The sequence below is a fragment of the Coloeus monedula genome (genome assembly GCF_965178545.1).
Source record: "Coloeus monedula genome assembly, chromosome: 27".
Lineage (NCBI taxonomy): Eukaryota > Metazoa > Chordata > Aves > Passeriformes > Corvidae > Coloeus > Coloeus monedula.
In genome coordinates, this window is record NC_138807.1 from 4,050,079 (window position 1) to 4,071,476 (window position 21,398).

General features: G+C 63.8%; 1 protein-coding gene across 2 annotated transcripts; it reads left to right on the forward strand.

Annotated features, from left to right (window-relative positions):
• The first annotated feature begins 34 nt into the window (after positions 1–34).
• Positions 35–20,745, forward strand: ARID3A (AT-rich interaction domain 3A). 2 transcript variants are annotated; one of them, XM_082297645.1, is made up of 9 exons: positions 35–153; positions 2,585–3,529; positions 4,071–4,386; positions 15,682–15,754; positions 16,889–17,072; positions 17,259–17,506; positions 17,821–18,117; positions 18,196–18,282; positions 18,411–20,745. In XM_082297645.1, the coding sequence occupies exons 2-9, from the start codon at positions 3,105–3,107 to the stop codon at positions 18,614–18,616; spliced, it is 1,836 nt and encodes a 611-aa protein (XP_082153771.1). In that variant the 5' UTR covers positions 35–153; positions 2,585–3,104; the 3' UTR covers positions 18,617–20,745. The 2 variants fall into 2 exon arrangements, with proteins under 2 accessions (XP_082153771.1, XP_082153770.1); XM_082297644.1 differs by having other exon boundaries at positions 17,821–18,282.
• Positions 20,746–21,398: the final 653 nt, after the last annotated feature.

Sequence of the window (21,398 nt, forward strand, 5' to 3'; positions counted from 1 at the left end):
CGCGCGGGGCGGGGCTGGGTCCCGCCGCCCGCCCGCCGCCCGCCCGCCCGCGGGGAGAGCAGCGCCGCGGGCCCCGCGCGCACCGGCCCCGCCGAGCCCGACCCCGGGCGGCCGCGGCTGCTATGCGGCTTCGCGGCGCACGGCCTGCACCGGGTAAGGGGAACGCGCCGCCGCACCGCTCCCGCGGATGGGATCGGCACCGAGACCCCGGCCGCGGCCGGGACCGGGAGTCGGGGACTGGGCGGGACCGGGGCCGGGACCGGGGACCAGAGCCCAGGACCGGCCGCCTCTCCGAGGTGGGCTGGGCCCTCCGCTGCCGGTGCTGGGCGGGAGCGCGGCGCCCCCTCCCCCCGCGGGGCCGGTTATCGGCCGCCTCCCCCACGCGGGGCTGGGGTTCCTCCCCCGCGGCCGTTCCCGGCCTGGACTCTCCGTTCTCCCCGGGCGCTGCTGTCCGGGCCGGGCAGAACCTCGTGGCCCCGCCCTGTGCCCCCCCCCAGGCCCGCGGTCTCCCGGGGTCCGGACGGCGGAGGAGCCGGGCCGGGCCGATCCGGGCTCGCCTCTCCGTTTCCCCTCGTTCGCGGGGCCAGGGCCCATCCGGGCCCCGCCGCCTCCGTGCCCGGTCCTTCTGAGGGCCGCCGGTGCCACGTGCCGCCGGGAGCGGGGCCGGGCTCAGTTTCGGGGACGGGACTCCTGTCCGCCCGGGGGTCCCTCCCGCGGCGTCCCCAGCTCCGTCCGTCCCCGGGAACGGCACCCACTGGGTCCGACCTCCCTGTCCTCCTCCTCCTTTTCCTCACTCAGCCTCCACGACAGCCCCGGAGCCCTTCCCGGCAGTGTCGGGAGCCCGCCTGGGGGTGTCCGGCCGCGGCCAGCCCATCCCCGGTATCGGTGGCACAAAGGCCCGTCCGTCACACCCCCGGCTGCCTATTTTTAGCCGCTGTCGCTCCCGAGCACCTGCCCCGGGGACGCGGGTGACGCCGCCCCGAATCCCTCGCGGGACCCCCGTCACCGCCCCACGGCGGGGACGCACCGGGCCCCGTGGCCCCGAGCGGCCGGAGGGACAAAGGGGCACGGCTCAAGGTCACCGTGGCCGCCGGGCCGGGGTGCCAAGGGGCCCTGGCTGTGGCCTCACCACTCCGGCTTCCCTGCGGAGAAGTGGCAGCGTGGCTCCGGCGCGGCCACGGCCCGCGGTGCTCGAGGAGGCAGCTCCACACCTGGTGCTGGCACCGAGTCACTCGGGGAGTCGTGGCCAGGCAGAGCCACAGCGGCAGCGAGGAGCACGTGCCCGGGTCGGTCTCGCTCCGGTTCGCTCGTGGATGGCGCAGGGGACGGGATTCAGGTGCGGTGCGGGGCAGGAGCGCGGCCACGGCTGGTGAGCGGCTGCTCCGGGGCGGGGAGCGTCCCTGCTCCCACCTCCCATCCGTGCGGGCGAGACGGAGATGATCAGAGTAGAGGAGAGGAAACTGAGGCACGGGCAGTGCTGGCCCACTTGTGCCGCGCCTCTGCTGGCTCTCCGGTGGAGGCGGTGGCTACTGAGGTGCCGTGGCGGTGGCGACGTGTCCGTCCGTAGCGTGAGCCCAGCGCGGCCGGGCCGGGAGCCGGATGCAGCCGCGGCGAGGCGTGGGGGAAGCGGCTCCCGCCCGATCGTCCGCGGCCCCGGCCCACACTCGTAGCAGGTTCCTCTTTCCAGAATGCGCGGGATCGTGGCGTAGCTGCCGGCCCCTGCGCGCCACCGGCTGTCCTGGCCCCGCAGCCCCTGGGTCCGGCCCCCGGGTCAGTCCCCGGGAGGGTCCTGGCGGTGTGCGCGCTGCATGGGCCTCCGGGCAGCTGAAACGGGGTTTGCCCGTATACGGCACGGCCGCGGTGCTGCGGTGAGCTCCCTCCCTGCCCTCAGCGCAGGAGAGGTCACAACTGAGAACTGGCTGGCCACAGGGGCTGCTGGCCACACCGGGGCTTGGGGAGCTCAGTGCTAAGGGGGTCCAGACCAGGGTGCTGGGGCGTGGGGGTTCCGTAGGGCCCAGCTGTAATGTGCTGATCTCTCCGGTGTTTTCCAGTGGGGCAAAGCAGAGGCGAGCTGCTCACAGCCTCACGTTGCCTCAGAGGGCCCCCGGCCCCCAGGGAAGGAAGGGGAGCAGGAGGGCTTTTGCAGGCAGTTGGCAGAGCCTGTTTGCCAGGGTTTCAAGGCTCTGCCTGCCCATCCCCTGAGATCTGCCCCGGGGCACTTTGGGGCCCCTCCACTGTGCAGTGCAGACCCCAGTGGTGCCCACGCCCCAGTGCCTTCACGATGAGCCCAGTGCTCCCCACGTGGTGTCCCTGGTGGGGATGTGCCTTGTCCCCTGCAGGGGACCCGGTGGGCGTCTCTCTCCAAAGCCTGTTATCTGCGGGTGCGGGTCCACCGGTATCCACTGCCTGCAGGGCCGGGCAAGGCTATCAGGTCCGGCAGGCCCCTTCCCCCTCCAGCAGCAGGCCCGGCCGTCCTATCTCATTAGCTCGAGATTAATGAGGCTCCTGCACTGTCTTTAACTCCTTCTTGCTCACCGGCTCCTGCCCACAGCTCCACTGACCCTCTGCTCTACTTGTCCCACAGGTTTGCGCCAACGCCTGCCGGACACCGACCCGGCTGAGGATTAGGGACACCAGCCGTGAGCAGGAGACCCTGAGGCTGTCGCCCCCAGAAAGTGCCAGGTCTTCAAGGGAAGGGGTGATGCGCCGTGCTGCAGTTGCTGCCTGCTGAGCCTGAGGAGGAGTTTTGGAGCCTGCCTGGGACACTCCCCCCAACAACGGCAGCACCCCAATCCCAACGGGCAGCACCGAGCCTGCAACACGCCGCAGCCCTCAAGCAAAGGAGACATAGGGCCAAGCCTGAGAGGGGTCAAGGGGCGCGTCCTCGTTTCCTGGCCCAGTGTCAAATCCTGCCCTAACACCCCGACGGCGCTGTCCCCACCCCCCTGGCAGCCCCCTCTAGGGCTGCCCCCCCCGGCACTGCCCAGCTTTGGCCCCCAGCCCCGCTGGAGCGTGGCAGCCTGCCGGGCGCTGCCCCCCGGGCACTGCCCCCTGGGTGCATCGCCCCCCGCCCCCCCGGGGATCCCCCGCCTGCCGGCAGAGCCATGAAGCTGCAGGCGGTGATGGAGAACCTGCAGCGGCAGCAGCGCGCGCGGCTGCAGCAGGCACTGGAAGCGCGGCAGCAGGAGCAGCAGCAGCAGCCGCTGCGCTCCACGTCCCCCCCAGCGCAGCCCTCGCAGCCTCCAGGGCAGCCCCCTGTCAGCACCCCAGCACGGGGCCGTGGGCAGGATCCGGCCCCAGTGCCTGCGGAGGAGGGAGCGGAGCCTGAGAGCGCGCACATCCAGCGGGCACAGATGGCCGCCCTGGCTGCCATGCGGGCAGCCGCCGCTGGCCTCAGCCACTCACCCAGCCCGGGGCTGTCGGACGAGAGCCAGGCCTCTGAGGAGGAGGAAGAGGAGGAGCGCGGCGAGGAGGAGGAAGATGGCGGGTACCAGCAGGAGATGGGCTCTGAGGAGGAGGAGGAGGACCTGTGAGTGTACTCAGGCAGCTCTCATGGATTTGGGGAAAGGGCAGGGAAGTGGCACAGCACTGGTGGGTTTGGGCACAGCGTGCTGGGGAGGCTGCGGGGATCCTGCAGCTTGGGGCAGGTTGTGGGTTAGAGCCACCGGGATATTCCAGAGCAGGAGGTGCTGAGAGCAGCGGCTCGGCTCTGTGGCCGTGATTCCTCATGCTGGGCTGGCACGACATCCCATCTCTGCCTAGGAGCCGCGTGGGGCTGTGACAGAGGACGCCGGGCTGGCGTTAAATTATGCAGGACCCTCGGCTGCCTCCAGCATGCATCCTCCCAGGGCAGGGCCCAGCCAGGAGCCATCTGGCAGAGCTCCATGGTGGAGCTGCTCCTGGGATGCCAGGGGCCAGCCAGGCCCCGCAGAGCTGCCCCTGCCAATGGGCTGTACCGGGGCTCTGCTGTGTGCTGGGTGTGTGGTCCCAGCCCCGCAGCTGGGGAGGGGAGAGGGATGGACCTTGGGAACCAGCATGGAACCAAACCTCTCCTCTCCTCCTGGTTCTAGAAAGGGCAAATGGGATGAAGATGACTTTGAAGAGGACCTGGGTGAGGAGGAAGAGGAAGAAGAAGAGGAGGAGGAAGAGGAAGACTATGAGGAAGAAGAAGACATGGGAGAGGAAGGGCTCAGCTCAGCAGAGGCGGTGCGGGCGGGCGCGGGATCCCTGCTGCTCCGCAAGCCCCCAGCGCCCCAGCACTACCGGGGGGAGCCACCACGGCTGCCGGGGGGACAGGAGCGGCTGCCCCCAGGCCTGGGCCACGCGCAGCCCCCGCCACCGGCACCTGACCACGGCGACTGGACCTACGAGGAGCAGTTCAAGCAGGTATGTGCCCACTGAGACATGCGTATCCCTGCCGTACCATCCCTCTCCCTGCTCCTGTGCCTCCGTGTGTCCTCGCGAGTGTGGGGAGGTGCCTCTGGCAGTGCCGCCTCCGGCAGTGTTCTCAGATCTGGCTGCTGTTGTCATTAGGAATGCGTGGGATTTCTCTGGGGTTTTAGTGCTGGGCTCAGTCTTGCCCCCTCCCTGGTTGGGTGGCTCTGAGTGGATCCTGTGTCCGGGTTGTTCCGGCACATGCGGACAGTGCAATCGGGTTTGCTGCAGGGAGCTGGGAGGATTCTTGCTGAAAATTATGAAAAAATCGCCCCCAACTTGAAAATCTGACAGGACTCTTGGTTTTCCTCTTCTCCACCCTCCCCAAGCCATTTTCCACAGGGACCTGTCTGTGTCCCATCACCATCACTGCAGAGGTGATGCCTGGCAGGACAACTCTGGCCCCGTGGATGCTTGGTGGGGGGCAGAGCTGCCCCCCTGCCACTGCCAAAACGCCATTAAAGAGTGAAACCAGGCAGAAAGCACCTGGCTGCCCCCTTCGTTGCCTTCCCCAGGCAACGAGGCCAGCACGTTCCCACTCTCCCGGCGCCAGAGCTGGCTGCGCTCTGCTCTCACTAACAGAAGAAAACGTGCTGGAGCCAGGGCTCCCCAGGGGCCACCCGGCACCTTTGATGTGTGCTTAAATACATCGGAGTTTGGGGCTGGGGGAAGGGGCAGGACCAGCAGCAGCAGATGGGACCCAGATGGAGCGGCCAGGGCATGGTGGCCTTTCAGGAGGGATGCGACCACCTCTGCCCCTTCGCCTTCAGGAGGCTGTCACATCCCTTCCGAAATGGGGGAAGGGGCTGCTGGGATCTGCCAGCACATCTGGATGTGGACACGCTCAGAACAGGGCTGGCAGAGGGAGCACCAGCAAGCATGGAATGTGTGGCTGTCCTCCTGGCACTGCCCGGCTGCGGGGATGGAGGGATGCTCCTGCCCAGCCGTGGGGACAATGTGGTGCTCCTCTCCAGCTGTGGGGATGGAGGGATGCTCCTGCTCAGCTGTGGAGATGGTGTTATGCTTCTGTCCAGCTGTGGGGATGGTGTTGTGCTCCTGCCCAGCTGTGAGGATGGTAGGATGCTTCCACCTGGCTGCGCGATAGAGGGATGCTCCTGCCCCGCGCATCCCTTGTGCCGCTGCACCCATGACACCTTCTCTTCTTGTGGTTTCTCTCTCTCTCGTGCTTCCTGCTGCCGGGGAGCGAGGGGCCAGGGCCCTGAGCTTGTAGCTGTGAAAAGGCTTTTCAATACCGCAGCTCTGATCTTCCTGTTTGTCAGTGTGTCAGTGCCCTAGTCCAGGCTGTAGCCTCTGCCAGGTCCCTTGTCAAAGCCACAGCACTTGGGGACACCAGCCCTGGTCCCAGCATTTCCCCTGTCCCCCAAGCTGTGCTGGCAAAATGGGTTGAGCCCCCCTCTCTCTCCATGTCGCTTCCCGGGGTCGCTGGGAAGAGCCTGGCACGGTGGTGAATCATGGAAGCAGCCAGAGGGGGTTGGAAAGCCTCCGTGGGCGGAGGAGCGGAGGCAACGCGCCGGGCCCGGAGAGGCTTTCCCCGGCACGTCAGCCCGCACGACCGCGCTTGGATCGCGGCCGCTGGACCGGGGCCAGGGGGTTGCTGGCGCAGCCGGTGCTGGCCGGGAGCTCCTCCTGGCCGGCCTCCAGCGCGTGCCGCCGGGCTCCATCCCAGCCCAGCTGGCGCGGCCTGGGAAGGAGCAGCAGGAATGTAAACAGCGAGGGCAGCGCGGGGCAGAGGATGCCGTACCCCATCCCCGCTCCTCGCTGGGGCGGAGGCGCCTTAGGGGGAACCCCGGCAGCTCCAGGGTGCTGGAGCACAGCAGGATCCCTGCGTGAGTGAGCCAGCAGAGACGTGGTGCTGCGCGTGGCTGTGCCAGTGCCTGCTCTGTGAGGGACAAGCTCTTTTGGGGTTCCTTTCTATTTTTGCCAAGGAGCTCCTCAGCACCGGCAGCACTCCAGCTCCCCCACCAGCCCTGATGCTTCCCCTGGCTGTCCAGCTCTCCCTGCAGCTACCATTTGGATTCAGCTTCGGTTGTGGTGGTGCCGCCAGCATCCTTGGCCCGTGGGTCTCTCGAGGACACCGTCCTCACTGGGCAGTGCTGTCATCCAAGCCCCTGTGCCTGTCTCCACACCCAAACCCCCACAGCCGGGAGCTGTCCCCATCCTCCACTGCCAGGTTTTATTGACCCATCTGGGACAGATTCCTGTGAACTGGTGCTCGGCTGAGCCGTGGGGGGCCAGAGAGAGGAGGAGGGGGCCCAGTTCAAGGGAGGAGGAAGGGGAGGGCGTGAGGAAGAGTTATGGAGGTGAGGGAGGTTAGGGAGCCGGCGCGTGGCACCTCCCCATCCCCAGGGACAGCTACTGCACAGGCAGAGGTCAGCTCCGCCTGACCCGGGCGCTGCCGGCGCGGGCAGCAGAACAAAGGAGCCCCCAGCACAACACAGGACTCGGGGGCAGCGGCTGCTGAGGGCACCGTGGCTCCTCAGGGGGGGAAAAGGGGGCATTTTCTGGGTGGGAAGAGGCTCCCCACGGGAAATGGCTAAAATTCCAGCAAGCTTCCTGCCATTAGCAAGGAGCTGCTGGGGGTAAAACTGCTGAGTTCTGTACCCCAGCACTGTGGAGGCTCTGCTGCTGCTGCCCCCCAAGATCCCTCCTCTGATCTTTCTGTTTCATTATTGCTATTACTGTGCCCCACTAATACCAGGAGTGGGAGCCCCTGGTGCGGTGGCAGCCCCTGGAGCTGGAGTTTCCGGCTTCTGCCCCTTTTGGAGTTTCCTGTGCTGCCGGTGCTCCTTCAGGCATGGGCACCCTGCACTCCAGTACCCCGTCCCACGTCACGGGAGCTCGAGGAATCCATCTCCCTGCGTTCACCCGGCTGCAGCAGCCACCAGGCTCCCTCTGGGGTTCTCCATTTTGGGTGCTCCCTTTTGGGGTGTCCCACTGTGGCTGCCTCAGGTTGATGTTTAACCCCCCCATTTCTGCTTCAGGAAGGATTTAAGAAGTCACCACAGTGCTGGTGGGAGGCTGTGCCAGCTGGGGGGTTTCGAGGGGTGCTGGTGCTTTAGTAGGGCAAGAGTTTTCTTGTCTTGGGAACATCTGAGCCGTGCCAGTGGCACATGGGCGCAGAAACCTCAGCCCTTATCTTGTGCGGTGCAGCACACCCCGAGATACGGCGTTTCAAAGTGCAGCGGTGGGGGAAAAATAAACCGAAAGCAACTCGGCAACCTCGGAAGGGCTGCGGGGGTGGGTGAAACCGGACCCCCCTCCTCCCAGACTGGCCCCACGCACATGGCTGGTGGAGCTGGGATTTTCCAGGAGGGTCTGGAGGAGCAGAGAGCCCATACCTCCTCTGAATCCCCAGGAGCTGATTAAGGCATGGGGGGATCCCCTCTGAACCCCTTTCTCCCGTGGATTATTCTCCTTTTCAAAGCCCAAAGCCAGCTGGGGGCGTGGGGCCAGAGCGGGGGCCCAGTGGCCTCTTAACGAGGGCGGGAGGGTCCATTTACTTTCTTTAAAATATTGATTAGAGCTTTATTGCATTAGCCAGCCGAGCGGATGAGCCGCCCCCGGGGAGGGCGAGGGGCCCCCTGCACAGGGAAGGGGGACCCGAGTGTCATCACGCGGCCGGGGGCCACCGTCCCCCACCCGGAGGCAGTTTGACTCCCAGATAATGGGGAGTGCCCTGGGGCCCCCGGTTGGGCGCTGCTCTGCCGGGGAGGTGATTGTGGTGCCTGGCCAGGCCAGCAGCAGATAACGCAGACAAGAGGGGACCTGAGCAGGACAGGACTTTGAGAGCAGTGGGGGAGTCACCGGTGGACCCCTCCCAGGAACAGGGCTGCGTCCTTTCCCCTCAGCCCATGCTCAGCCATCGCCTCTCTCACCCCACACCACTGCCCAGCCTGCCAAGGGGTGCTCCCAGCCAGGGATCCAGCACAGTAATTGGCTCATAGTGCTCAGGGAGCATTCCCGGGGCTGTAATCCCACCAGATCCCTGGCCAGAGGTCAGGGACTTCTCGGCGAGAGCAGCTTAGCCGCCAAGTGCCTCCCCCAGCCAGACGCTTGGGTGCTCACAGGTGCTGGTCCCGGAATTTGGGCACCCGTGAAGCCATTTCTCCCAGCAAGACCCAGGATGATTAACGAGGTCGAGGGACAGGGTGACACATCCTTCCTGCTCCAGGTGCCCAGCTGGACCGTACTCCTGACACCCCTTGTCTTGGGAGCTGGGCTGGCTCCCCACAGCCTGCTTGTGTCCCCCCAAAGCCCCATTTCCCCCCATGCTTTGACCCCCCCAGAGCCTCATTTCCCCCCACCCCTGGCCCCCCCAGAGTCCCGCTCCCTCCATGCCCCAGCCCCCCAGGCTGACTCAAGGGCTGCGGAGGTGGCGGCCGCCTCCCCTCTCGGCACAGCTGAACTAACAGGGTTTATTTAAAAGGAAAAAAAAAAAAAAAGAAAAGAGTGGCGCAGGGAGCGGGGCCTTTGTCAGCAGAGCCCCCCGCCCCCACCACGGCGTTGGGCAAGGGCAGCATTGCTCCATCGCCCTATTTCTGGCCCAAACCGCAGGAGAAATGGTAGCTGGTCCCAGGGCCCAGCCGGACGTGCTGCAATCGGGGGCCAGGGCTGGGGGTGGTTTGGGGCCAGGGGGGCCCCCTGCTCCGAGCCCCTGGGGCAGCCAGACTGGGGGCTCAGGGTGCAGCTCCTGGCCCAGCTCCTGACCTGCTCCCTGACCCTTCCCATCGGTCACTTAATCTGCCTGGGCCTGGGTAACCGCTCTGGCTGGAGCTCGGGATAATCCACCCTGTGGCTAGGGCTGCTGGAGGCCAGGGCTCACTCCTGAGGAGAGTCCCCTGCACCCCGTGCATCCCACGGGGAGGGTGTGGCCGTGTCAGTTCTGTGGCAACAGTCCTTTAGCAAAGGGCTTCCCTGTCCCCCCACAGCAGCTGGCTCAGGGTCTCACCCTGGTACAGGCGGCAGTGGGAGCACCCAGGCAGGTACAAGCCCTAAACTCCTTCAGCAAAGGGCTTCACCTCCTGCCTCCGTTTCCCCACCTGCCCACATCCACTGTGGAGCCTCCAACTTGGGCACCAGCGCTTGATTTTGGAGATTCCAGCACCCGGGACATGCTGTCCCACACTGCCACCTGCTAGGGTGCCACAGTGGGATGGGGTCTGTCACTCTGGTGCCACCACAGTGACCACCACCACCCCCCTCCCCTCAGTGTGAGGAAGCCATGAGGTTTCAGCGGTGCTGAAGCAGCTCAGCGGTGATGGTTCCCGGGGTTGACAGCCCACAGCTGGCTCCTGTCAACCCCATCTGCGGCTGCTGGACCCCTTCCAGCTCCTCCAGCAGCTCTGCAGTGGTGTTCCCAGGGGTTCCATGCACCCTGGCCCCACCCGCAGGACCCCTGGGTGCGGACGGAGGGCAGAGGTGCAGGACCTCGCATTTCAGGAACAGATTTGCAATTAGCCAAATCCCAGCAGGCGGTGGAAGCCCCGGTGACTCATCTGCCGGGGCTTACCGCGATCCCCTTCTAAGACGATCATTTACATATGGTGGAATTTAAACCCCCGTCTTGGCTTCCCGGCCTCGCTGCTGCCGCTGCTGACACCGCACCCGGGTCAGGTCCCGAATGAGGGTCTTGGCCCTCCAGCCCTCGGGGGCTTCACCCCAGCAGGCTTGGGAGTCACGCAGGAGGAATGACCCAAACTGGGGGCTCACCAGGTGCCCCAAGAGTTTTGAGTTGGCTGGCCACGTTTTCCCAGCTCCGTGCTGCGTGGCTCCGACTCAGCTGCCTCCCCTGGCTCTGCCCGGTGGCGGGAGCTGTGCTGGCCTGGTGTCCTTCCTTGGACGAGCTTTCTCAACAGCGCCTGACTCCGCTGGATTAATATTTGTACAAGGTCCGGTGTGATAGCAAGCATGTGTCAAGGGCATGCACCAGCACGCACACGGCAAGGGCCGGGAGAGCCACCACTGCCGGCCCGGCTCCCATCTAGCCAGCGGCTTGGCCCAGCCAGGGGAGCAGCCCCAGCACCCCAGCTCCCCGTCCCGTGACCCCTCATCAGCCTGTGCCACACGTCCGCGTTCAGACACGGAACCAGTTTTGATTCCAGCGAGAGCCTGGCACGCTGCCGCCCAGCAGTGAACTGCCATTGGAAACGCCACGGCAGCAGGAATCGCTTCCTCCTCTGCGGGAAGGGAACAAACAGCAGCGGCACGGCCGTCCCGGGAGCTGGTGTCAGTCGGGCCCGCGGCAGGGACACGGATCCTGGGAGCTGCCGGCTGGCTGGGCACAGCGGCCCGTGCCGCGGTGGGGAGGGCGGCCGACAGCACACGGACAATGGGGGGTCAGGGAGGTTAAACGGTGACTAATTCGCCCATTCAGCGTCCCCTCCGCAGCTCAGGGACACCCGCCGTGCCGTGACACCCGCCGGGACACCCGCCGTGCCGCCCGCGTACCCCCGGGGTCACCCGCATGACTCCTTCCTCCAGCCTGTGTGGGGAGGAGGTGGGCACCGGGGGAAGCCCGGCTGGTCTTAGAGGCCCCCAGATTTCCGGGCCGATGGCGGGGGATCGGGACTGGGTTTGTCACTGAACCACGGGAGCACCGATGGCTCCTTTGCCCACCGGGTCCCCCAGCCCGAGCAGGAGGCGCTGGTGCAAAGAGGCACCTGCGGTCGGGCCGTGTCCCCCACGGAGGGGACAATGCTGGGAACTGGTGTGAACAATGGTGCCGACGGGAAGCTCCCGGGCCCCCTCCCCAGCTGCCGCCGCGGAAGCGGCCCCCCAGCCCAGGCAGGAATCCCGCCGGGCCGGTCAGTGGAGTCACCGCCGGCCCTGGCCGTATGTGGGCGAGGCTCCCACCAGCACATCCCCCACGAGCAAGGTGTTGGAGGATTTTGGGGAGGGGGCACACACGTCCCTGTCCCCAGCAGCCCCTTCCCACGGGGGGCTGTGCCCTGAGGGGCTCGCAGGGGATTAGGGATGGGGACAGCCGGGGGTGACCTGTACCTAAGCCGAGTGCTTTATCTGCGTAGGAATCTGCTCCGGGGCTGGACGCTCCCTTTGCCCTTCACTGGGAGGGATTTGCCCCAGCAAACCCTGCACCCCACGCCGGGGAGGCCGTGCTTGGAGAGGGGCTGCTCCCTCGGGCACCCCCAGCCCTGAGTCAGCTATCGCCTTACGGGAAATCACGTCCCCAGCGCCTCCGAAACGCCGCAGCCCGGGGCCCTCGCCAATCCTTCGCTCTGGTTTTTACAAATGACTTTCTTTTTCTGAATAAGTGCCCTCTCCGACCCCACTGCGGGTCCTGGCATGCCAGAGGCCGGGGGCTGTGTATAGGCTGGGAGTGGGACGGGAAACGCGCCATAAATGTGTTTATTCTTCGTTAAAGAACTCGTTAGTGTGCGCGGGCTCTTCCCCAGCCCGGCGTGGCCCCTCGGCTGTCCGCGGGACAAAGGGATGCATCCCCGGGGACTGCCAGAGGAAGGAAGGAAAGAAAAGGAGAGAAGTAGCCCCTCAGCCAGTCACCCCTGGCCCTGCTACCTGCTGAGACAGGGTGGGCTCTCCCCGCCGCTGCCTGCGTTGTGTTTTTTCCTTAAATACAGGAATTTGGGGGAGTTCAGCTCCTGGAAGGTGGAGGCTGCCACCAGCCCCCCTCCCTGCTGCAGTGGCCCTTGGGTCTGTCCCCAGTCCCGGCTCACGTCACGGTGTGCACGTCCCAAACCGGTTTCGGAGAGAAGGAGGAAAACCGAGAGTGTTGCCACTTCCTGGCGATGGAAAAGAAACTTGAAAATTAATCCCCGAGGCCTGAAAACCCGGAACCGAGCGGGGGGGAAGGGGAGGTGTTTTTAACTCGGACGTGGGATGCAGGGACACGGATGCCTCATGGGGCAGACAAGGGACTGCTGCCGAAGGGGAGATTCGCCTGGCAGCAGCATGACCCCCGGCATTCCCGGAGCCTTGTGAAATGGCGCTTCTCCTCCTGCTTGTAATTGCCCCTCTTGCCCCAGCTCGGGAGGAGGTCGGACCCCCGGCACGCACCGCGCCCGTGCCGAGGGCTCTCCCGCATTCCTGGCATTGCCAAGGGGCCGCCTCCCGCCCGCCCTTTGAAAGCCAGCGGGTTGGGATTTTCCTGTAATCTGGTTTGAAACATTAATCCGGTCATCCACACCAAACGCCGGGCCGGCATCCTGCCGGGGCGCTGGGCCGGGGTCAGGGCCACCCGCCCACCGCCTGCCTAATTCCTCCTCCACTTAATTATAGATCTGCTGGCAACGGCCATCTGGCTCCGTGTCCTCAGCCGGCCGGGGGCCGGGGCCGAGGGGGCTGCGCTGCAGCCAGGTGGGCCGGACACTGTGGCCAGAGCCAGCCATGCCGCTGGCATCGAGCATTCACCCTGGGGTGGGTCAGCACTGGGAGCACTGGGTGCATGGAGTCACATCCCCCCCAGCCCAGGGAACTCTCGGGGAGGTGGGGGGCATCTCCTGCCCTCTCCCCAGCCAGGCTGGGGTGGCTGTGCTGCAGCGTCCCCAGCACCGCACCCTGCCATGGGGACCCCAGAGTAAGAGGATATTCCTGGGGCAGCTGCATTATGGATTAAGTTGTTTCCACCTCCCTAATTACGAAACATAAATGTATTGACTCAGTGGCGCAGGGCGGCCTTGCCTGCAGCTCCTGCTCACCGGTACCTTTGCACCGAGCACCGAGACGCCGCGAGGAACCGGCTTTGAGCTGAGCAGAAACCAGGGCTGAGAGCAGGAGGCAGGGCACAGGCACGGGCAGGGCAGGGATCAGCACCAAGCAGGCACAAGACTCAGCACCTGCTGATTTCAGTGCAGCAGTGCCAGCAGCCGCCAGCCTGTGCCAAGCTCAGCTGCGTGCTGGGTTTCGCATGCTGCCGAAACCAGAACGTTTCTGTTCCTCAATTTGCATTTTGAGCCCCGCTGTCCCAGCTGTCCTGCGCTGCCGTTGGGGCTCACGGGGCGCCGGCTGCTTTGCCGTTGGCTGCCGATGGCGTCAGTGCAAGGAAATCCTGCGAGGAGTCACTCGTCTCTGTCCCCTTCCGCGTCCTGCCTGTGCTCGGGGGCGAGGGGGAACAGGGGTGGTAAGGGAGGATTGGGGCAGCTCGGCAAATGCCACTCTGTCACACACCACAGTGCACACCAGGCATGTCCCGGCTATGGCTGGGCATGTCCTCACCTCACAGTGCTGCCGGATGAGCACCCTGGGCAGGTGCCCGTCACTGGCAGTTGGTTCTGCTGGCAGTGGCAAAGCTAAACCAGGGTTTGGGGGGTCCCATGGGGAGCGTCTTTCTCAGTTTGGCACTGCAGTGGTCAGTGAGCAGCTGCCAAGTGCAGCGAAGCTGTCGAAGTCTCACCAGTAACTTCCAGCAGCAGCTTGTGCAACATCCTTTGCCCGGCAGCCGTGGCAGGGGTGCTGGCAGGGCTGTGAGGTCACTGGGCAAGAACGAGGATCCCTCTGCCTGCCGTCCCTGGGGACCCCTGTGGCTTCATCCCAGTTGGGCAGGGGTGAGAGTGGCCACAGCCAGCTGAGCTTGGCATGGGACCACCGGGGCTGGTGGAAGGACGGTACACAGGGCAGCCGCCTGCTGCGGCCACTAATCCCCCCGTCCTGGCCGGCCACGCTCTCCTCAGCTGACGGTTAATTTTCTTTCATCCTCTTAAACGTGTCCATTCCCCTCGGGACTGAGCCCAGGGCGGGGATCACGGCCCCGAGGGTCTCGGCAGTGGATGAACCAGCATGTTTGGCGCTTCCCCAGGATGGTTCTGCACCCCGCAGGATCGGGCGCCGGGGAAGCCCTTTCTCTGTGTGCAGAGCCACTCAAGGAAACGGGGGAGGCTGGATTGGCGCTGGCCCAACATCCCTCAGCCAGCACGAGCAGCTGGTGCAGCTCAGCCCCAAAAACTACGGTGGTGCTTCTGTGCCATGGCTCACTCCCCCCACACCACAGTCCCACTGTGGGCGCTGGGGTGGGAGGGGAGCTTTGAGGGTCTCTGCCGGTGGTGCCGGTGGCTCCTGCCCTTCCCCTGGGGGTGTGCAAGGGGCTGGTCGAGCCTGCCGAGTTTCCCAGGGGAACTGGGGTGTTTATGGCCCTGTTTATCATGCGGCCCCATTGATCCCTTTGATCGGTGCCGGTGGGCGAGTCCGGCCCTGCGGGATCCGGATCCTCCCTGCGGGGTGGCAGGAGGAGGGGGCTCAAGCCCCTTGAGTACAGCCAGGACAATGCCCACCCATCCACTTGCCCACGGTCCTGGTGCCACAGGGCGTAGCCATGGAGGGAGTGGGCACATGGGTGACCCAGTGACCGGCAGCGGTGGCCCTGCAGTGCATGCCTGGCATATTATGGGGGGGTATTTATAGGCCCCTCCCAGCCCCCCGGCCCCACTGGCAGTTGTTCAGAGTTGTCATTGAGAGAAGCGGAGCTGTGGCGGCCACCCCTGGGCAACGCCTGCCCCCACAGCCCCTGCTCCATCACCTTTCCCGGGATGGGGGGGGATTATCCACCAGCCTCCAGGCAGAAATGGTGCTGGGCTTCAGGAGAGGCCGCACGGCGTGGTGTGGTGCGTGCCTCCGGCGTGCCGGGCGCTCCAACCGGCAGATCCTGCGCCATAAATCAGGCAGGAATGTGCCGGGGTGGGGGGTCCCGGCTGAAGATGCCCCAGCAGAGGTGGTGCTTGAGGTGCAGCGTGTCGGAGCCTGGCCCAGCTCTGCCTGTCCCGGTGCAGGACACGTCCTTGCAGTGCCATGGAACACAAGCTCATGCCAAGGCACCACGAGCTCATGCCAAGGCACACAAGGCACTGGCTCCCACCACCGGCTCCCGGCTGTGGCTCTCTGTGGCACCCTGAGCATGGAGGAGGGACCATGCTGAAGCGCTGCTGTGCTGAGCAGGCAGTGGATGCTAAAAATAACCGGGATCAGCGTTCCCGGGAGGAGCCGGGGCCGAGCACGGTGTTGGCAGCCTGGGAGCCACTCCAGCTGTGATCCCAGCACCGGCATCCCGGAGCTGAGCTCCGAGCAGGGCAGGCAGGGAATGGCACAGCAGAGCTCAGGCGCAGGTCAGCCCAAGCCACAGGAGCCCCCTGATCCCATGTAGGGACCCCCCGAGCCATTTGGTGTCCTGTGAGCCACAGGGCTGCTGAAGTGGAAGCTGGGGGTCTCAGGTGGGGGGACACACGGATTAAGGGGGTTTCTGAGCATCTCTCTCTTCTGCAGCTATACGAGCTGGATGGTGACCCCAGGAGGAAGGAGTTCCTGGATGACCTCTTCAGTTTCATGCAGAAGCGAGGTGAGTCCCCAGCTGTGTGCCCACCTTGTGCCCCCTCACCCACTCTGTGTCCCACCCTGCTCCACCACACCCACCTTGCACCCCCCACATCCCCCCCAGGGCCGGGGGCTCATTTCCTCGCCCCTCATTACTGCCCCGAGGTCACAGCTCCGGCTGAGCTGCTGGTTAATCTTTAACCCCTTGGCACAGCAGGGTCAAACCTGCTGGGCTGGATCCAGCGCCTGCGGCCCCCCCTCACCCCCCTGCCTGCACCCACTACACCCAGACCTGCAGCCCCTCCCCACAGGGTCCCACTACCAACAAAACACCCCTGGCTGTGCACCCCCTCTGCCCATGCCCAGGGTTATTGCAGAGTTCAAAGCCCCTCTCTGCACCCTCTCTCTGCCTGGGGAGAGGCCACGTTGGGGGGGCCGGGGGTGGGAAGGGCTGAAAGCCAAGCATGCTCCTGCTCGAGGGTCTGATTCCCGCGTGGAAAACAGCGCTGGAAGTGCTGACACAGGGCTGGCTCCGGCCCTTTGTCAGACGGCACTGGGAAGGCACGTGTGCCTGCGGGGAGGGCTGGGGCTGCTGGCTGGGTCCCCCAGGGTTCCCCTGCCTGTGTCCCATGCCCTGCCTGTGTCCCCTGGCATCCTCCTGCCTGTGTCCCATGCAGTCCCTTCACCTGCATCCCCTGGGGTCACCCCACCTTCATCCCTTGGGGTCCCCCAGAGCACCCCCTCACCACAGGGTTGGGAGGGGAGGGACCCCCATGAGGGAGCAGGTGCTGCCAGCCCCCTCCCCATGCTGGAGGGATGAGCCTCCTGGCTCATGGGAGGCCGCCACAGCCGGGTTGTGCCGCCCCCGTTATAAATAACTCGCGTTGCCCAGTGCCGGCTCAGCCCGAGGAACCGGCTCGGCCACGACAGGGCTGTGGCTGGAAACTGCGAGTTTCTGTTTCCTTTGTTCGGGGCTGATCTCAGCGGGAGGGCCCGGGGGGGGGGGAGTGGGGGGGAAAGAAGGGGACAGTGGAAGGGGAGGGAGGAGCAGGAGTCCCCCAGCCCCTCTACTGCCCCACAGGGGTCTCGGCAGCTGCGCCCCCACTTCGGGTAAGAAAGCAGCACCCCAGACCCGCTCTCTCCTCCCACCGCTCCCCAGGGACCCCCGTGAACCGGATCCCCATCATGGCCAAGCAGGTGCTGGACCTGTACATGCTGTACACGCTGGTGACCGAGAAGGGGGGTCTGGTGGAGGTCATCAACAAGAAGCTGTGGCGGGAGATCACCAAGGGGCTGAGCCTGCCCACCTCCATCACCAGCGCGGCCTTCACCCTACGCACCCAGTGAGCGGGGGCTCGGAGGGGAGGGGAGAGGGGCGAGCCCTCGGGGGTCCCTCTGCCCTGTGCAGGGGACGGGGGCTCTGTGTGGGAGTGGTGGGGATGGGGGGAGCAATGGGGTGGCACACGGGAAGGGGTGCCCAGCCACTGCATCACCCTCACCATCCCCGCCCGTGTCCCGTCCGGCTGCAGGTACATGAAGTACCTGTACCCCTACGAGTGTGAGAAGCGCGGGCTGAGCAACCCCAATGAGCTGCAGGCAGCCATCGACAGCAACCGGCGGGAGGGCCGGCGGCAGGGCTTCGGCGGCTCCCTCTTTGCCTACTCGCCCGGCGGCACCCACAGCCTCCTCTCCTCGCCCAAGCTGCCAGTGCCGGCGCTGGGGCTGGCATCTGCCACCAACGGCGGGGCCATCGCACCAGGCCAGAAGATCAAGAAAGGTAAAAGATGCTGTGGGGTCTGGGTGCTCCAGGGTTTGGCTGCTGCGGGGTCCAGCTGCCACAGGGTCTGGCCACAAGCTGAGCCCTCTCCTGGCACTGGGAATAAGGGGCAGAGCTGGGGGAAGTGGGCGGAGGGGTGATGCTCCTCTCCCCTCCTTGGGCTCCAGGGCTCAGCCCGGGGACCCTGATTCCAATCTCTGACCTTTGGAGGCACAGCAGGGTACCAAACTGTTGTGCCAGGGCCGGGGACACCCTGGGGTGGTGGTACCAACCTACCCCTGTGCCCCCATCCCTGACACCTGCTCCCCCGGCAGAGGAGGATTCTCCCATCCCCATCTCCATGCCCAGCCGGCTCCCGGTCTCGCTGGCCGGGCACCCGGTGGTGGCCGCGCAGGCGGCCGCGGTGCAGGTGGCGGCGGCCGCCCAGGCCGCGGCGCTGGAGCAGCTGCGGGAGAAGCTGGAGTCGGGGGAGCCCCCGGAGAAGAAGCTGGCGCTGGTGACGGACGAGCAGCAGCGGCTGATGCAGCGGGCGCTGCAGCAGAACCTCCTGGCCATGACGGCCCAGCTGCCCATGAGCATCCGCATCAACAGCCAGGGCACGCGCTCGCCAGGTCAGTGCCGGCCCCGGCCACCCGCCCCGGCCGAGCCCCTGGCCCCGGCAGGCTCCATAACGCGGCTCTCCCCGGCAGAGAACCGCCCGGACGCCGCTGCCGCCAGCAGCAACGGCACCAACAGCATCAGCATGTCCGTGGAGATCAACGGCATCGTCTACACAGGTGAGGGGCTCCCCCGGGCCCCACTGCCCTGGGTGGAGGCTGCTCCGGGTCACACTCCCACCTCCCTTCACCCCCTTCCATGTCATGGCCACGGCACCCCGCGGCTCAGCCCCTCGCTCTCTCCCCAGGTGTGCTGTTCGCTCAGACACCCGGCCCTTCCTCTTCCTCTTCCTCCTCCTCCTCCTCTGCCTACAGCAAAGGCAACGGCGGCAGCAGCCGGAGCAGCGGCGGCAGCGGGGTGGGGAGCGGCGGTGGCGGCGGTGGGAACGCAGCCCCCGCCCCGGCCGGCCTGGCCGTGCCCCCCAGCTCTACCTCCAACAGCGCTTCGCCTTAACGCCCCAGAGCCTCGCAGCCCTCACAGCACCGGCGGCCGTGGGGGGACGGGGCCACCGGGGCCTTCTGGGGTCTCACCAGGGTCTTGCCCGAGGTCTTGCCAGGGTCTCTCTGGGTCTCAACAGGATTTCACCGGGATCTCACCAGGGTTTCACTGAGATCTCGCCAGGGTCTCACTGGAGTCTCACCAAGGGTCTCGCCCGAGGTCTTGCCAGGGTTTCTCCGGGGTCTCATCAGGGTCTCGCTGGGCTCTGCCCTTGTTCTCGTGTTGTTGGATTTTCCTTTTCCAGGCAGAAAAGCTTTAGCCCCGGGGGGTTTTGCCGGAGCCGCCGGCTGTCCGGCTGTGCCGCTCCGGGACCGTTTACCTCACTCACATCACACTTTGCACTGTACATTTATTATTATTATTATTATAATTATTATTATTTTTTAACTCGTGTTACCTCCAGACAGACGCACGGACGCCTGCTGACGCGAGCTCTAGCGAAACCCCCCCGGAATTCTAAAGGAAAAAAAAACCCAAAAATGCTAAAAAAAAAAAAAAAATTGGAAATAGGGAGATATTTTATTCATTTCCATCCTTTTCCCTCCTTTGTTTTGGGAACTCCACTCTCTGCAGGATTTTAAGAGGTTGGTTTTGATTGTTTTGTTGTAAATAGCTTCTATTTTATTCTCTAAAAAGAAAAAAAAAAAGGAATCAAACTTTTAACATGCAAATGATATATATTAGTCTTCATCAGGGAAAATGGGAGCTTGGAAAAAAATTGGAATCTCCTTTCTCCTCTCCTTATCGGTGGTTGGGTCCAGCTCTGCTCCTTCCCCCACCGCCAAATCCTAATTTTTATTCCTCCCCCTGCATAAAACTACTGTTTAAAGCCACTTTGGGCTTATTTCCTCCAAAAATAAGCAGGATCCAGAGGATGGGGATGCTCGGGGCTGCAGGACGCTCCGGAGCTCGCGGAGAACCCGAAGGACCTGAGGATTTATTTGAAGCCTCACAATCTCCGTTTTCTTTTTTTTACCGTTCCCCACCCCTTCCCCCACCCCACCCCCCCCCCAAAAAAAAAAATTCACCCACATCTGCGTGAGACACAATCCAACCCGATACCGAAACCCCCTCACCCCCCTCGGTATCTCCATTCTCAGGTTCCCACCTGGAGCACAGGGTTTTTCCCCCTTCCCCAGGTGCCCTGGGGGGGGGGTCCAGGCTAGTGGGACCTCCCCCCCCCCCAACCCCCTTTTTATTTTTAATTTCACTCGGGGAAGTGGTGATCTCAGGGGATTTGGGGTTTTTCCAGCTGGTTTTTGTTGTTTTCTGCCTTTTTTTTTTTTCCCTGCTGGAATCCCCTTGGTGGCTCCGTGGGGTGGGGGGGTCTTGGTGGCTTCATGGACCCTCGGGGAGGGGGTGGGGAGGGCCTGGGAGGGTCCGTCCAGCTCCTGCTGCTGTTGGGGTCCAACCCAGCTCCCCGTAAGGAGAAATTCCAAGGGGGAATTTTTATGCCCAGGGCGGGCTTAGATTTTCTTAGTGATTTTTTTTGCATTGTACAGTCACTATTTTGGGTTGTTTTGGGTTGTTTTAATTATTTTCCCTCCCCTCCTTTCCGTGCCCCTCCTCCCCCCCCCTTTATTTTTGTTTTTGAGAGCGGGTGACTTTCCACTTTATTTTTCTTTTTTGCATATCGATTTAAAAATAATAAAAAAAGAGCCTAAATCAGTTTTTTTCGGGGGAGGGTTTTGGAGAGAAAATTAAACTAAAGGAGTGGCCCCAGCTGCAGCCGCCGCCCTCCCCCCAGCGTTGCGTATCTTAACTCAGGTAAAAAAGGAAAATGAGAAAAGAAAAAAAACCACAAAAGACAAAAAAAAAGAAAAAAAAGGAATAAAAAAATAAACCACATTCTACCTCTGAGCGCGGCGGCCTCGGGCGCACCCGGGGCCCCGGTGAAAGATTTCAGTTTTGCAAAACATTCAGGTATTGAGACTTTTTGATTATTATTAAAAAAAAAAAAAAAATTAAAAATTAAAAAAAAAAAAGAGAAAATAAACTTAAAAAAAAACACTGAAAGTTTACATTTTATAATAACATTATTATACAGATTGTATTTAAACGTCAGAATATTTAAGACAATTGTAACCCTGTAAAGTGAAGAAATATTAAAAAAAAAAAAAAAAAAAAGGTTGTGTTTTTTGGGGTTTCTGGCTTTGGGGGGGGGGGGGGGGGTGGTGCCCAGGGGTGCTCACAGGTTGTCCATAGGATTTCCTTATTGGGGTATACCTGTGGGACTGGGGTGTCAATGGGTTTATGGGGTGATGATGGGATTATGGGGTGTCCATGGAGTCCCCATAGGGCTGTGGGGTGTCCAAGGGCCCCCTCACAGCTGTGGGGTGTTCATGTGGTTCCCACAAAGCTATGGGGTGCCCATAGGATTGTGGGCTGTCCATGGAGTCCCTATAGGGCTGTGGGGTGCTCATGAGGTTCCCACGAAGCTATGGGGTGCCCATAGGATTGTGAGCTGTCCATGGAGTCCCTGTAGGGCTGTGGGTGTCCGTAGGATTGGGGAGTATCCAGGGGTACCCCTTAGGGTTGTGGAGTGCTCATGGGGTTCCCACGAAGCTATGGGGTGCCCATAGGACTGTGGGGTGTCCATGAAGTCCCTATAGGGCTGTGGGGTGTCCATAGGATTGGGGAGCAGCCAGGGGAACCCTTAGGGTTGTGGGGTGCTCATGAGGTTCCCACGAAGCTCTGCGTGTCCACACGAAACTCTGGGGTGTCCACGGAGTCCCTA